This window comes from Pseudopipra pipra, chromosome 2 (genome assembly GCF_036250125.1).
Source record: "Pseudopipra pipra isolate bDixPip1 chromosome 2, bDixPip1.hap1, whole genome shotgun sequence".
Lineage (NCBI taxonomy): Eukaryota > Metazoa > Chordata > Aves > Passeriformes > Pipridae > Pseudopipra > Pseudopipra pipra.
This window is the reverse complement of record NC_087550.1, coordinates 16,660,299-16,677,427: the sequence shown is the minus strand read 5'-3', so window position 1 is coordinate 16,677,427 and position 17,129 is coordinate 16,660,299. Positions and strand designations below refer to the sequence as shown.

At 38.1% G+C, this 17,129-nt stretch overlaps 1 protein-coding gene across 2 annotated transcripts in view; it reads left to right on the top strand.

Annotated features, from left to right (window-relative positions):
- Window positions 1–131: 131 nt before the first annotated feature.
- The window catches only part of LTN1 (listerin E3 ubiquitin protein ligase 1), a 30,876-nt gene continuing 13,878 nt past the window's right edge, over window positions 132–17,129 (top strand). Inside the window, exons 1-16 of one of the 2 annotated variants that reach the window (XM_064644025.1) lie at window positions 132–314; window positions 1,947–2,150; window positions 3,195–3,293; window positions 4,294–4,524; window positions 5,452–5,504; window positions 5,932–6,112; window positions 6,751–6,924; window positions 7,999–8,189; window positions 9,539–9,683; window positions 10,444–11,229; window positions 11,674–11,715; window positions 12,933–13,125; window positions 14,028–14,267; window positions 15,235–15,388; window positions 15,652–15,802; window positions 16,518–16,719. In XM_064644025.1, coding sequence (XP_064500095.1) covers window positions 273–314; window positions 1,947–2,150; window positions 3,195–3,293; window positions 4,294–4,524; window positions 5,452–5,504; window positions 5,932–6,112; window positions 6,751–6,924; window positions 7,999–8,189; window positions 9,539–9,683; window positions 10,444–11,229; window positions 11,674–11,715; window positions 12,933–13,125; window positions 14,028–14,267; window positions 15,235–15,388; window positions 15,652–15,802; window positions 16,518–16,719 — 3,088 coding nt within the window. In that variant the 5' untranslated portion in view covers window positions 132–272. Of the gene's footprint in view, window positions 315–1,946; window positions 2,151–3,194; window positions 3,294–4,293; window positions 4,525–5,451; window positions 5,505–5,931; window positions 6,113–6,750; window positions 6,925–7,998; window positions 8,190–9,538; window positions 9,684–10,443; window positions 11,230–11,673; window positions 11,716–12,932; window positions 13,126–14,027; window positions 14,268–15,234; window positions 15,389–15,651; window positions 15,803–16,517; window positions 16,720–17,129 lie in introns of those variants that run through there. The other variant, XM_064644026.1, reaches the window with a different exon arrangement.

Here is a 17,129-nt window from a genome sequence, read left to right as displayed (position 1 = left end):
AGCGATACTTCGGAGTGACGTCATTCGGCAAGCGCGGTTTTCCCTCTGGATGAAATTCCCAAATCCCGAGTCCCTTTAAGCGTGCGAGGAGGCCGCAGCTCCGTAAAAGCGCCACGGGAGGCTCGAAGTCTCCGCGCGTTTAAGATCGATGGATTTTTATTCTCCGATGGATTTTTTGAGCTCCGGGGTGTCCCCGTCAGCCCCGGCCCCGCCCCGGAAGTGCCGCTCGGTCCCTGTCGCTGCCGGCCCGTCCCGGTGCCGCCGCCGCCGCCATGGGGGGCAAGAACAAGCAGCGAACCAAGGGCAACCTGCGGGTGAGCGCGGGCCGTGGGACGGGGAACGGCCGCCCCCGGGGTCCTCGCTCGGCGGGGCCGGGAAGGGCGGTGCGGCCCGGGCCTCGGGGGCTCGGGGGCCGGCCCCTCCGGCTGCCCTGGGCCGCCGAGGCCCAGCTCCGGCGGGAGGCGGCGCGGTCGGCGGGTCCGGTGGCGGTAGCCGGGGCCGGGGCCACCTCTGGGCCTGGGGCGTGCTTAGGGGTGTGTGACCGCTGTCGCCGTGGTGTTTGTACGGAGGGGGGCGGCGGTAGGGGCACGTAACTACAAAATCACCGCGGGGCTAAGTTCAGCAAAACTCAGCGTGGTTTTCTGCGGAGAGTCTTAGAATTCACCTGTTTTGGTGTCTCTGTCTTGCCACCAGGCCAGTGGTGGTGTGAAATCTGTCCTATGTGGTACTCTCTCAGGATGTGTGCGAAACCTTGTGTTCAGGTTCTGTAATTCCTCCGTGGATTTAGAGAAGACTAGGGAACACAGCACAGCATGTCCTTAATAGTTGAGGGATCACATTCAGAAAAGATTACTTAAACCCCACAAGCTCACAAAACTGCAACTGCCGGTAGGAAGTAAAAGGTGTTTGGAATATGAGGTATCGGAGAGAACACTAAAGCATCAGTCGGTTGTGGGGAGGTCTTTCCAAAGCAGTATGGTTGAAATAAACGTGAGCCAGTGGGTACAGTGAGCAACTGGGGCAAACTGGAAGAGATGCTAAATTCGAAAACACACGCTGTAATACTAACTGGTATTATCCTGTTTTACATATGCACCCTTTACTCCATTCCTCTAAATCCTTTTTGGCCACTTTGTTACTGGGAGAATGCTTTGTGTATCTGCTTTTATTTTTCCCAGTGATACAGATAGCATTTCCTGGGAGCCCTTATTAGCCCATGAGAAGAACTAGGAAAAATGAAAGTATTGAAGGAGGATAAATAGTTTCTTAATAAATTGTTTGCTTACAGAAGGACTTTCCTGTTACGCTGTTTTGTGTGTGTATAAATCCAATAAAACTTTCCATAAGTTATCATGGATTATGAGAAAAGGAAATGCTGATTGATAGAATCAGAGAATAGAATCACAGAATGGCTTGGGTTGGAAGGGACCTTAAGGCCATCTAGTTCCAACTGTCTGCCATGAGCAAGGTTGCTCTGAGCTCCATCCAGCCTGGCCTTGAACACTTCCAGGGATGGAGCATCCACAGTTTCTCTGGGCTACCTGTGCCAGTGCCTCACCACTCTCACAGGGAAGAATTTCTTCCTCATATGTCATTTAAACCTACTCTCGGTTTGAAGCCATTCCCCCTTGTCCTATCACTGTAGTTCCTGACGAAGAGTCCCTCTCTGGCTTCCTTGTAGGCTCCCTTCAGATACTGAAAGTCTCCCCAGAGCCTTCTCTTTTCCCGGATGAACAACCTCAACTTTCTCAGCTTGATTCTAAAGCGAAGAATAATTTTCTAGGTCAAACTTCTATGTTTAAAGCATAGGTGGCCTTTTGTTTGTGAGACTTTATCTTAATTAGAAGGTTAATCATACAATATAAATAGGATCATCATGTCAAATGCATGATGCATGCAAAATAAAATTAAATACATAATTGACCGCTGTCCCTGTTTTTTGTCAGCCTTCTAGCAGCGGCCGAGCTGCAGAGCTCCTTGCCAAAGAACGTGGAACAGTGCCTGGGTTTATTGGCTTTGGAACATCTCAGAGTGATCTAGGATATGTTCCTGCAATTCAGGGAGCAGAGGAAATAGACAGCCTTGTGGATGCCGATTTCCGAATGGTGTTGCGAAAACTTTCTAAAAGGGACATCACAACAAAATTAAAAGTAAGTGTGTCCTTTGTTGTTACGACCCGCCCCAGGAAAAGGGGAGAGGGGGTAACTCAGGTTTTTATCAATAATTCCCTTGGGGCGGATTAAAGTAAAACGACACTAAATAATTGGTGTCTGAAAACATATACTGGCAGGGTTTATTTTAACAATTCTGTATCAACAGGTATGCTAGCTGTTTGGGTGCTGTCATACAACAATGTGACACAGAGATAACCTTTTGGGGGGGGAAAGAAAATGCATAGGGGAGAGAAAGGCAGGATAAGAGCAAGGGAGAGTAAGGGAAAGAAAAGCTGAGAGTGGACAGATGTCTATAGTCACCGCCCACGGGGTCCAGCGATGCTTCCATGTCTGTCAGTTGAAGTGGTGGCCTTGATCTGCTGGGGGTGAAGGAGGGAAGCCCCCATACTCCAAGAAGTTATGAATTATATCCATGGTTAGTGTCACGGGCCATGCCTCGAGCCTCCAGCATCTCCTAGGTCTGTGTGCTGAGTTTTTTTGTGTCTCGCCTGGTTCCCGCCTTTCAAGATTAGCAGAGGAAGGGAGGGGCCTGATTGCTCATCAGATGATGTATCAACAGTCAAAAGCCTGCAAGCTCAGCTCTTGTCTTTTCAGGGCTTCACACCTTCAGCACTGGAGGGAGGGGGGGGCCTGACTGCTCATCAGAGGTATCATGCAAGTCAGAAGCCTGCAAAAGTCTCCTAGAATGCATAAATCATTAACCATTTCAGTCTCTGACATTTGTCTCCCATAATTCTTTTTTTTATTGGAAGACAATACACTTTTCTTAAGGATGGGAGAGGAATATGTGAACATAACTAATATTAATTTCATATTGATAGATGTGCTAGAATTGCAATCCAGAAGTTATCTTGGATAACCTCTAGGAAGGTCCATCGTGCAGTTATCTCTATAGATGCTCAATTGCAGGAGATGAATTGATTTTTTAAAAAGAGAGTTGCAGTTTCAGATATAAGCTGGTAAATTACAGAAAATATCTGTCTGACTTCTTAAGTCATTCTCTTGATATTTTGATTTTAGGCTATGCAAGAGTTTGGGACAATGTGCAAGGAAAGAGAAGCAGAAGTTGTTAAAGGTGTTCTTCCTTACTGGCCAAGAATTTATTGTAAAATTTCACTAGTAAGTACTGAAGTATTTAAATTAGAAACTTCTCTGTATACTTCCTCTCTCTGGAACAACCTCCAAGGTGGTCTTTATTGATGTTATCTACCTTTGTTGGAATTACTGACTTGTTCTAGGAAAAACATGAAGTTGAAGGAAATTATTGTTCTTAATTGTGGAGATATTTCAGTTTTGGCAGTGCATGGAGTCTTGAACTTTTGGGTGTCTGGCCTTTATTTCATAGATGGAGATATCTGTTGTTAGATCTTTATGTTTAAAATATGGTAGGATATTTCTTCTCAGGAAAAGTTCTTTTATGTGCATTCTAATGGCTAAAGAGACTGTTTAGTTAATATAATTATAAATCTTTTTGACCTGGGACTAATATCTGACCAGACTTAAAATAAAAAAACGCCCAAAACCAAACCCAAACATGGAGGACCATGGATAGCCAGATAATAACTAATTTTTTGATATATTTAATACATTTTAAACTCTCTGGACTGGCTACTCTTGAAAACATGATATGGGACAGAGGGTCACTATTCTTATCCATTAGAGCAATTCTTAGTGTTTCTTTCAAGAGCCAAGAGCCTAGAAAGTCATAATGTTGTAAATTCATATGCAAATAAACAATAATGATGCAGTGTTTCTGTAGACTTATGGTAGTTCTAATTCAAAAGATGTCTTCAAGGTTTCCTGTTTCTCTTGCCTCTTGTCTTTCTGTTAAATGTTTGTATAAATTGGAAACAGATACTGTAGTTAGGGATATTGGGAAAAGGTTACAACTGTGAGTGTCCAACATTTTTGGGAATATGATGCTACTAAGTTGTGGCTCTCCCCATATCTAGGGATATCAAGACTTTATTGTCATTGGTGTCTATTTTCAAATCTAGGTAGCCCAGTTAATCACAAAAATGGCTTTTTAATCATCACCTCTGCTTTGAAGTATCTGGCATCAAAGGTGCATTTTTTAAACCAGCAAACATTAACTTTCCTTTCTTTTTTATTCTGACAGGATCATGATCGCCGTGTTCGAGAAGCAACTCAGCAATCTTTTGAGCAACTGATTCTTAAAGTAAAAAAACACTTAGCTCCTTACTTAAAAAGTATCATGGGATACTGGCTGATTGCTCAGTGTGACACTTACTCTCCTGCTGCTTCTGCTGCAAAAGTAGCTTTTGAAAAAGCTTTTCCTTCAAGCAAACAGCCTGAAGCCTTAGTGTTTTGTAAAGATGAAATTCTTAATGTGAGTTTATACTTTTATGTTTCTTTAAGGCTTTGTGTATATCAACTATTATTGTAGATTTAAAACTCATCCTGCTCCCATCCATTCTTCACTGTTAAATTTCTTTCTCACCTGAAACTTTGATCCTGTGAAGAGAATATAGAACAGTGTGAGTTGGAAGGGACCTTAATGATCATCCAGTTGCACCCCCCTACCATGGGCAGGGTTACCTTTCACTATCCCAGGCTGCTCCAAGCCCCCTCTAACCTGGCCTTGCACACTTCCAGGGGTGGGGCAGCCACAGCTTCTCTGGGCAACCAATGCCAGGGCCTTACCACCCTCACAGGGAAGAACTTCTATAAATAAATATAAAAGAATATGGTAATAAGAACACTGTGATGAACACAGAGGAATGAATAGTGAATTTTCTTGTGTGCATTTCTATGTAATGATGCTCAGTCAACACTTAATGTTACTGACAGATGGAATAAAGATGCTGGAGTACTTCAGCTGCAGTGAAAAAGGAATAAAGAATGCTGAGCAGTGTTTCAGCCTCTACAAGTTTAGTAATGACTAAGGTTAATGCTCTTATGCCAGTCTTACATGAAACTGAATTGACTGGATTAAAAAAGTAAAAGATTGCATTGCTGGCCCATATACACAAACAGAACTATTTTTATTTTCCTCAGTTTGGCTTCTTTGTAGCAGAAGCACACTGGCACAGGGCTGCAACTTACAAAGTGTTATGGAGCTTTAATTCAAACAGCTACTATGTTGATCATGAATCAATTAAATTATTTTCTTTTTCACTAGCTTGTCTAAAATAGACAGCTCAGAGGTTGGGAAATTTTATTGTAGAGCTGTTTCTGAATAATGTATGGACTATATTGTTCACATATAAATATTGCATTTCTTTGTGTTTATGTGTGTTGGGTTTTTTCCCCCTAGGTACTTCAAGATCACCTTCTGAAAGAGACAGCTGATACACTCAGTGACCCCCAGTATGTTTGCCTGCTTTAATGTGTGTGATTTAAATTTTGGTCTGTATTGGGTTCTCTGTCCCTGGAGGTAGTGGATTTAGTTTTGTTTCAAGAGGCAGAGTATTTATTTGAGTCCAGTTCCTAGTGACTTTCTTTGGGACTTAAGTTTAAACGCTTTTGAAAGTGTTACCAGTTATCTAATTCTTGTTTCAGCTGTTTTAGGAGTAGCATTTGTGCTTAGGCAGAATATGAGATGACTCGAAACTCTTTCAAACACTTCATAATGTAATTTAGAACCTATGGAAGGTTTATGTATTTACATTGCTAGCACCTGAAATCAAAAGAAGAACACAAAAAAACTGAAGACAGTTTAGTTTAGAAGAACTTGGGAAGCCTACTGATTTATTTGTTGTTCACTTTAATTTTTTTGTTTGTTTTGCCTTCTGAGAACTGTTCCAGAAGAAGAAAGGGAAGCCAAATTTTTTCGGATTCTGACCTGTTCCTTGTTAGCTTTAAAAAAGTTGCTTAACATGTTGCCCAAAAAAGAGATGCATTCGTTAGAGGAAAAGTTAATGTCGCTTCTATCCCAAAACAAATTTTGGAAATACAGCAAACACAACATACCACAGGTGACTTTTTAATTTCTTCTTTATTTTGGTTGGTTTTAGTTAAAGGTGATACACTTAACCTAAGGAAGTATTAGTTGCTTGTATTCTACAGGAATGAACTTTGCACTTTGCTTATATTTGAAACAGCCTTCAGGTTTCTAGACCTTAAATAGACAATATTGCTCTAAAATTTACCCAGCAGATCAAATTGTTATTTCTATATCATCATGATCTACTTCTTGGCAATCTGCCATCATTTAAAATTCATCTAAAAGATACAAACTCTGTCAGCTTACTGATTGTGTTCTTAGTGCTTTGGAATTTTCAGTTTTTAAACCATTTTATTGGTCTTTAATCTGCTAAGACCAGTAGTGCACAGAGTGATGAACTGATGAGGTAGTATTTTTTAACAAGTTTCAAGTTGCTTTTGGGAAAAAATGCCTTTTGAGAAGTATATTAAAATACAGCTGAACGAATTGCTGTAAAACATTTGATAAGCCTGTTTAATAATTGCTTTATTTTTCTTTAATACTATTTAAACTTTTGCTGATATAATGAAATATGGGGACCAGATGTTGTAAGTTATGTTGACTTTAAAAGGAATGTTATAAACTACACGTAGTGACAAATTTTGTTTTTTTTCCTGTGGTCTCTGTCAGGTTCGCTCAGCTTTCTTTGAGCTGATTTCTGCTTTTTGCCAGCACTTGCCTGAGCTGGTGAGAGCTGAAGCACCAAGAGTTTGTCCTGCTGTTCTTCTGAGCATTGATGACAGCGATGCAGTGGTGTGTCCTGCTCTTTGGGAAGCTGTGCTTTATGCTATCACCACTATTGAGGTAATGGGGAAAACTAAGAGGCAGATATTTTCCTCAAACTTAACTTTTCACCAAGTTCTCTGTATAGAATTTGGAAGAAGGGCTTGACTGGGTTTTCTTTGTGATTAATAACATGGACTCCTCAAGGCTACATACTCCTTCTTCCCCTTAGGGTTTCAGTGTAACTTTTTTGTGTCCAGCGTATTTGAAAATTAAATTGTTTTATGAGTTTAATTGAATTAACCTGAATCCCTTTCATTGAATGTAGTTACTAGTAAGTCAAATAATGTTTAAAACCTTTTTCTTGGTTAAAGACAGTTAAAAAAAATGACCTGCAGTGCATTTTTGGTTTGTTTGTTTCCCCTTCAAGTTTAAGGGTTCTATAGCTTTTCCTTTTTTTTTTTTTTACTGAATTTTAAGTCAAATACCAGATTTGAATTTATTAGCAGGATGAGGTGTTGCCATAGACTGGGATGTTTTGAGACCTTAATAATGAAGATCTCTTTTGTAACTGCTAGTATGAACTGTAACAATTTGTGTGGAAAAAAACCCCCAAACAATCTTTGCTCAGCCTTTTATAAATATAGGTATCTGGAACGATACTGAGTATTATAATAAATATAATAGATCAGATGGCAAAAAATTTTGGGGAGGAGAAAGTGCCAAAGTATTTTGTAACCATCAGGAAATTTTTGAAGAGAGTTTTGAAGTGGGTGATGCTTCTAAAGTCAGTATCACTTCATAATGAGAACTTAAAATTAAATCCTGGGCTAATTACAATGATGACTTTTATGAAGCATCGTGAAAGCATTATTAAAGAGAAGCCTTTGATTCCAGCTGGCTAATAAGGAAGGTCAGTTGATTTTAAGCAGTGCAGAAATATTTTTGTCGTGTTAACTTCTTAAATTCACAAGCTGAAATAGGGAGAAAGTGATTTTAAAAAATACTGGAAAGAGAGTAACTGAAGAGAATTTAAATTTTATGATAACTTGTTTCAGCTACAATATGGGGAGGTAGGTTAAATGTCTAGCTTGGGAGTTCTTCCGAGGCTACACATTCTTGTTTGATTTACAGAAAGTGAATTTCTTTCCATAGGACTGTTGGAGTCATGTAAATGCCAAAAAGGGAGTTCTGCCAAAGCTGTGGACAGTGCTTCGAGAAGGTGGACGAGGGCTGGCTACTGTTATATACCCCAACCTCTTGCCCTTCATTAGCAAGGTACCTCCTGCTGTTATGAAACCGAAGCTGGAATATTTCAGAACTTTTTTCGGCTCTTTAATTCAAGGGTATGAACCACAAATTTATTTATTTGGAATCAATCTCTTTTACATTTGGAAATAAGAGAACTAGTCTTCTTCAAGCTTTTAAAAAGGAATGAAAATAATATTTTAAAAGTTCTTTTAAATATCTAAAACTAGAGTCAGTCCTTTGTGCCTGTTCCTGTCATCGGAAACCTTCAGCTTTCCTTTTGATTTTATTACATCTTCCTTATATAAAGCATTCTTATCTTTCCTTGTCAAAACTTTGTGTTTATTCCGTGACAAATTTTAAAATGAGAAATTAATTTAAAATTAAGAGTGACTCTTAAGAATCAGACTCTTCTCACCAGTGTATAATTTTTACAGAGGTTATTGGGGATTAGCATTGTGATAGTGAAATTTCTTGGAATTTGCAGGAACCTTAATTCTTATGATACTGATTTTTAAAGGATTGAAGCTGCTATCACTTTTTGCCTTTAAAATGCATCAAAACCAACCTTCTGTCAAATCTCATTTAAGTAGATACATGTGCATTGTGTACTCAAAAGCATAGAGAAATTATTTTATGAAAGACTAAAATGCCATTTATTTAAACAAAAATCAGTTCTCAACTGATGTTGGTGTGGCCTGTATCAGAGCTCTTGGAGAAGAGAGTTATGTATGGGTTGGTTTTGAAAAGTGTATCAAAAGTTATTACAGGTAGTAAAATGATGACTGAGATTGGCTCAGTTGGTTAGAGCCAATCTCAGGTTGTGAGTTGGTTAGAGCCACCAAGGTTGTGAATTTGATACCCATATGGGCCATTCACTCAAGAGCTGGACTTGGTGATCCTCGTGGGTCCCTTCCAACTCAGAATATTCTGTGATTGTAATATTTCTCTGGTAATTTGTGTGATCTGATTTTCGTTAAAAAGCAAATGAATTCCAGTTTTTCAAGCTCAAACTGGTTACTGGGAAACTGGCTTTAGGTGGCTTTGTTTTCTTTTTCTTACCTGTAATGACAGAAAGTGACACTTTCTGAACCTTTGTGGCATGTGTAGAAAATTGCAAAGGAGTTTTGACAGCCAGCTGAAGCATGTGAAGTATGCTTGACTGGATCTGGTTCCTCTATTTACATAGGTATTTCTTTGTGAATGCTAAGACTGGATGAAGAAGTTATTTTAGTATAAGTTATATTAATTGCCTCGGTTTATTGACTCTTCAATTTGAATTTATTTTCATCTGACTCCTGTAAATGAATCTATGATCCTATATTCTCATATTGGTGTTGTCTGGATCAGAACAACATAACAGAGGGTATATTCATGGCATTCATATGGGGTTTCTTGGAAGCACAGTTGCCTGAGTGTGCCCTCCCTCTGATGTTGCCTCTCACAGGTTGTCAAGTGAGCGGGCAATAGCCAGCCCTTCAGAAAGTTCAGCAATTATAACTGCATTTATGGAGTGTCTGTGCTTTGCTGTACTACAGAAAGTAGAAGAGGATGACCAAACCCAAATTCATCAAATGCTTATATCTGAGCAGGTATTTATTAGAAATATTGAATATTTTTGTGTGCACATTTAATAATTACCGTTATTATTAATTAACGTTATTAATATCTTAATAACGTTAAAGAAAAATGTGAAATTTAGGTGAGGATTTACTTCTCTGTTGAAAGTTTCCCTAGATTTAAAAAAAAAAAAAAAAATCACACAAAATCACCCAGGTTGGAAGAGACCTTCAAGATCATCTAGTTCCACCGTCAGCCCAGTACCACCATAACTACCCCATAACCACATCCCCAAGTGCCACGTCCAGACACCTCTTGAACACTTGTAGAGATGGTGGGCAATGTATTCCAATGCCTGGCCACTCTTTCAGTGAATTTTTTTTTTCTTATGTCTGGTCTGACCCTCCTCCGGTGCCGTTAAAGACCGTTTCCTCTCATCCTTTTATTTGAGACGTGGCAGAAGAGACTGACCCTCACCTTGCTACAACCTCCTTTTAGGCAGTTGTAGAGAGCCATGAGTAACAAAAATAACGCTGCTGAATTTAGTAATTTTTTTTTCTTCCTATAAAATCATCCTTTTAACTGTGCAGTTTAAATTATATTTAAGGAAAAAAAAGCCATCCTGTATATTTTCAAGCATGAGTGTTCAAGTGTTCGAGCTTGAGTAATTCCGGTATTTTTAGAATTGCTTCTGCAATGTTTTTCAAAATTATATAATTTTGTGGCATGACAAAGAATAAAATTATTTTTTAACTGGATCGCTGTTCTTTAATAATTTTTTTTCCTTTATAGCTAATTCCTTTCACCAGTGCTGTTCTTAAGGAGCCCATGTTACAAAGTGGACCATTATTTTATCAAATAGCAGAAATGCTGAGCTCCTGGGAAGCTAAAGCAGAACTCTCCAGTGATGATGGCACAGATGAAGTTTTCCAGAAACTGTTGTCAAATTTTTGGGACCATCTTTTAAAAATGTGTGTACTTCATGTTGATAGGTTGGATGCTGATGAGAAATCATTGTTTGCCATATCTGGTATGCTAGAAATTCTTCAGAATCCAAAGAGTGCTACCAAACCAAACAACAAAAAATTTCTGAAAATCAGATTTACAGACGAGGATGAATCTGAAAGAAACACAGAGAATGGAAAGCTCACAGAAGTGAGAAAAGGTGACTCTGAAATACAGGCTGACTTGCAGCATAGTTCACATCTAAGGAAAGAACCTTTAGAGAACTTAGTCTGCAACCTTGCTGAGCTGAGCATTGTGTATGTCAATGAACAGAAGTCAGAACAGCATTTGAAATTTCTCTCTGCCCTGCTCAACTCTTTTTCCTCAAACAGAGTTTTCCAAGTACTTTTAGAGCAGGGAAATGATGCAAGCCATGCTCAAGCTGAATCCCAAAACAAAATGAAAGCTCATAACAGAAGTCCATCTGTACAATTTCTGTATATGAATTTAATAACTTGGCTGAAAGAAGACTGGAGAAAAGACACCCGTTTCCTAGTTGATATTTTATACAGTGTGCTTCGTTGTTGCAACAGTAATGAAGAAAGGAAAATCATTCTTGATGATTTAGCAAAGGTATGACTTGTACATTATGTCATTAATTTTTATCAAAGTCATGGCTGTTTTTGTGGGCTGTTGTTCATTAATAATCTTCTACTGGCACTACCATATAGAAAAAATTCTACATGAACTTGGGTAAGATCAGTTTAAGAAAGGTAGATTTAGGAAAGCTTGACATGACAGTGTTGGAGTGAAAGGTTACGACATCTGTTCCTTTCTGTATGGTAAAAATCATTTAAAAAAAGGAACATCAGAATTTCTCTACTTTTACTTCTCTATACAGTGTGGTTTTATACTAGTCATTGGTGGCCCTTCTTTTAAATGAAATCCCTTATTGATTTTGTTACTGAAATTTAGCAACTTCTACTTAATCCCTGCAGAACAGTTAAAATGGTATTAATGCTTCTTATTCATCAAAAAAATTTGTTAAATATTGTGGAATTTTGATTTTCTTTTCAGATGGATCTGAAATGGATTATTTTTCTCCAGATAATTCAAAAGGTACCCCTTAATATTTAATTTTTTTTGTTCTTGTTATGTGTAGTTTTGAATATTTCTCTGGTGTTAGCTTTGAGACTCACATGTGTTTGAATGACTTTTTTTTTTTACCTACATAGTGATAATTTCCATAGTTTGAAAATCTTACATTAATAGTTTCAGATTAGTGTTTGTTTTAAATGCATTTAAATCTGGAGACAGTTTTAAAAATTAAATGATGATACCAAAACAAAAGAATCTTTGTCCCTTCTATTTTTGGTCAGTTTGCTTTTTGAGCAAGAGGGATTCCTGATTTGTTGGTTATCTGTGCTAAGCTAGAGAGAATGGAGCTGGGGATTAGACCAATAACTTAAATGATCATTTATATCATCACCCTTACATGATGCTTACAAGGAAAAGGTAGTATTCCATTTTTTCCCACCCAGTATTGAGACTGACATTTAAGTAATTGCATGGGATGCAATAGGAAGTGTATGACAAACTTTTGGACAAAAACTCATTGCACTGGATTTATAATCCAGTACGTAGACCACAGTATCTTCCCTCACACATGCTGTGTATTTTAGGACTCAATTTTTTTGATTTTGTAACTTAGAGTGCCTCATCACCAAAATAATGTTTTTGATTTGTGACCCTCCATTTCTTTTTAAAGAAATTCAGGTGCTGTAAATGGATTTTATGTTGTAAGTAGGTTTTATTTCAGCCAACTTGGTCATCCGAAAGTTATTTTTGTAATTCCAATGTAGGAATTCCCTGGGCTCTATAGTTGAAGAAAAGGAAAACAAAGCATTTTCAGAAGGTGACTTTTTTTGCTCTACAGCAGAGGTCTGACCTAGCCATAAGCTGCTGTCTCTGACCAAAAAGAAAGCTGGGGGGATTCTTGCAGATGTAAACACCTAAAGACTTATTGTTTGTGACAGATGATATGATTCCCACTCTATGTGTAGGTTTGACATAGTAATCTTATGCTTACTTAGTAATAATAGTTAAAAACAAGTTGCCCAGAAAGCTGTAGATGCCACATCCCTGGAAGTGTTCAAGGCCTGGTTGGATGGGGCATGAAGCAATTTGGTCTAGTGGAAGGTATCCCTGTCTGTGGCAGGGGGGGTTGGTGCTTAAATGGGAACATGGAAGATGATCTTTAAGGTCCTTTCCAAGCCAAACTATTCTATGATTCTATACTCTTAAAAGATTCTTAGAATTATTTTCTCGTGATTCAGGCATGCTCAAGCACAACAAAACTTTCCTTAGTCTCTGACTGGCTGAAGGGAGATACACTTGGAGAAAGACTGGTGATGCTGGCAGATGATCTGTGCCACCTGTGTTTAAAACCTAGCACAGCCTCATCAGACTCAGCCTCTTCAGAAAGGTGGACCCTCCTGAGCTTGGTGTTGTCACAGCATATTAAAAGTGGTAAGCATGTATAATCCTTGGAGTTTGTGAACTGTAAATACTCCAATCCTTGGAGTTTGTGAAGTGTGAAGCGTAAGTGAAGTGCACTTATGCTTTGCATAAGGTTGAAATGAATTTGAAATCTTCCAGAATACTTAATTTGGAACATTCAGGCTTTCTTCTTGTGGTTCATTTGTTGGTTTGAAGTTTTTGTTTATTTCTTTTGGGCTTTCTTTTTTTATACCTGAGCCGTTTTTTTTGGTCCATATTGCAGTGAAAGTGATTAGGGATGAGGTTGTGCTAAAGAGCTATAAAATCATAATTTGTATGGAAAATACAAATAGGAAGAAACTTTTCATTGTTTCTTTCAGTGGAAGAACCTGAGTTGCTAACAGATGTTTAGATAACAGTCTTGAGGGAAAAGTACACTTCTTCATCCAGTTTAGATTTAAATAATGGAACTCATTGCCACAGGGTGTTGTGGAGTTTGAGGATAAATGGGATTGGCCTGGTTGGATCCCACAAAAAAGGAACCAAGCATGTTCACAGAAGACTGGTCTGCTTGGGGTAATTATATGCAGTCCAAGTGTAATCTTGGGCTCATAGTTGATTGTCAGAAGCTAGGAAGGCATAAAAGGGGGAGAGATCAGTCTGCACTTGCTCTATTTTATATACCTTTTTTGAAGTTGCTTCAGCTGGTTTAGAGAGGAGATAATTGGCAGTGTGAAACTTTGGCTGGGTGATCCTTGATGTCTGTGAAATAAGAGAGTTTATGTATACATTAGAGTGAAACTGCTTTGCACTTTATTTTGGTTTCAGAATCAGTAAATATTAACCAAATTGGTCCATATTAATATGATGTCTTTGAATGACCATGTTTATCAAGAAATCAAAGCATGCTTTTGTTTTCCTCTCCCCAATAGAATCATTGATTGATGAAACTTTTATTGAAAGGATTATTGATAAACTTCAAGCAGCTCTATCTAAAGCAAAGGATCTTTCTGAAGCTGGAAATACTGAGCCATCAGTATCTTTCATCTGTGATGTAGCCTCAAGCTTTTTCAGCTCCGTTAAAGGGTGTTTACTGATGCCATCCTCAGAAGACCTGCTGCTTACCATCTTCCAGCTGTGTGCTCAGAGGCAGGAGGCAACACACTTAACAGGTAATCTAGAAAAAGAACTTCAACCAAACTTTCTCACAGGTGATGATTACATCTGAATTCTTCTTTTTCATGAAACGGATTCAAGTATGTGATAGAATACTGAATTCACATACATTGAGCACTTGCAGCTGTAACTGATACAAAAATTTATGCTTTAATTTACAGTGCCCATAGTTACTACTAAACATCAAGTCCTGTACATCTCTTTACAAGGATTTTTAAACTTCTTTGATGTTAACTTTGAGGCTGTGATATTGCACACTTTTCGGAGTGTTATGTAAGTTATTTAAAGTCTATGAAATACAAGAAACAAGCATTTTTTTGGTTCATTTTTTAGTGTAGGGATTCTATGAAAAAATGTGTGCAATCACTTCAGACACATGTATTTATTCTGAAACCATTTGTATTGGTTAAGTTGACCAGACAAATTGTGATCCATACCTCTTTAGCAGCATCTCATGTTCAGACTGAGATCCTCATTTATATTCTTTGAAGGCGGAATTTGAGTGATAAATTTGTACATGCATTTATTGACATCAACACAAATAAATACAATGTTTCAGAGTTGTCATAGAAATGAAGTAGGACAATACTAGCTTGAGAACCACTGCTGCTTTGCAAGTGACTTTTGATGCCATGAATGTTCAGTATTTCAGTAAAAAGATCTGTGTTTTTTGAAGACCATGTGGACATATTGTAGTAGACAACAGGAACATCGCTTATTCTTCATTAAATTAAATTTTACCTGTGTGTCATAGTTAATTTAAAATTGCTCTGCAACAAGAGAGCTGTATATTTGCCCTTGATAGTTTTTCCATGTAACCACATAGAAAAGAGAATTGTTTTCCTACTCAAGGACCTTTAGACATGCTGTCCATGTAGATTGTAATTAGAGTTTACCTGTTTGTGGTGGTCTTCTTGTCCATTTGTTATTGTTTTGTTTTCTTTTTTCTTTTCCCTACAATAGATTTACTTGTATGCAAATTAAAACACACTTGGATGTCTGGTGTAAATTCACTTGTGCATCAGCTTCAGAGCACACACCAACAGAGTACCTTTTTGATTAAAGCTGCACTGTGGGTCAAGAATCAAATTCAGTCTTCCTCTTTGGACGTTAAAAGGTAATTGGGATGCACATGTCTGCTTCATAATATGTTCTCTAAAACAAAGATCTGTGCTATACTATTTTTTATTTAACGGTAATTTGTGTTGCTGAGAGACTTTTCAGCCTGTTGAAGGCGGTGGGCAGAGCAGAAAACCACCACTGGTACAGCAGGTATAGAGCATTGGTACGACATATAGAGCACTGTATCAATGTAAAATACACAGCTTGCTTTTACTGGAGAGTGCCAGACTTGTTTGCAGTGTTTTCTCCTTTTCTCAGTCTTCAGGTGTTGATCTCTGCAGTTAGTGATTTGTTGTCGAAGCTCATGGAAGCTGAGGGACAATCTGGATACCTTGTGAGAGCTTTTGTTGAGCATGTCACACCGAACAAAACCGAGTGGGGGAAGTTGCATCAGTCTCTGTCTACTGAGGTATGGAATACTGAGATAATGGGCTTACCTGGGGTAGTCAATCTTTCCTCAAGCCTCTCTCCCTTAGGGTGGTAAGCATTCTTTCTTCTGACATGGCACTGCAGTTATGAATACCCATATGTCTGTGCAGAGGTTCTTTTCAGCCTCTATCCGTGAAAAAGACAAAATCTCTATGTCTATGGATGCATCCAGTACTACTGGAGAAAATCAAAATTACCCTTTTCTGCATGAAACACCAGCAACTTGCTCAAAAATTCTGGATTTTTTTCTGGCAAAATGTACGTTGTGAAGATGTACTTTAATTCTTCAAAAAGATTAATTTTGTGAAAGATGCCAATATCTGCAGAGGAACATGGTGTGCTGACTATCAACAAAATGCTGACATACATATAGTAGAGAGTGGGGAAGGACATAAATTTCCTATCCAACCACCCAGCTTCAGTAAACCTAGTATTTCTTGTAAAATATGTATAATTCTAAAGAAACATATTTGTTTCTGAAGCAGCAAGGCAGTTTCAAATTACTGCTGTGCATTTAGGTTTTTTAATATGCTGGAGTGGGTCATCCTCACTGTTGTGCTTTTGCTGTCAATTTATATGTTTCGTGGTTATTTTTTATTAATTCTGAATTTTCAAGATTAAAGAGATCATAGCTCTTCTGTGCATTATTAAAATGCCAGTTATTTGTTCACACTCTTTTTATGCACATATTACAGTGGATACACAAACCTCTTTTGGAAGGAAGGCTTAGTATGAATTGTGAACCTCTGGGATCAAGTGTCAAGCTGTGTGACACAACTAAACTTCCAGGCCATTTGTGTACTTCAGCCTTATTAAGTAAAATGGTTCTTCTTGTATTGGAAAATGCTGCAGTCCATGGAAATGATGATGCTGAAAGAAAGAAAATTGACAATATAAGTAAGTTACAATGGTAAAACTTAAAGGAATTTTATCTTATAGTAGTTGTAACCTGGATTGATAATTAGAAATACATAGTTAAAGACTGGCATACAGGTATGAGAAATTATCCTTTTACCTTTTGTTATTGTTTTGTTTCATTTTGTTTTGTTTTTTTTCTTCAAGTCTCCTTTAAAAGTGTAAGTATGTACAAGTGTAGTGTTTATATCCTTGGGACCTTTTTTGATTATACAAATCCTACCTCAACAGAACTTTCAACTGGGAGATGTTTGAATTTTTAATGAGCTTCAGATTTGTTCATTGCCAAAACACACAGTGCATTGGCATGAGTGGTCAATAGGAACTGTATCCCTGCCCTGAGGGTTTAGCCATAATGTAAATATAGCTTGAGGCAGCAATTTTTCTTAATT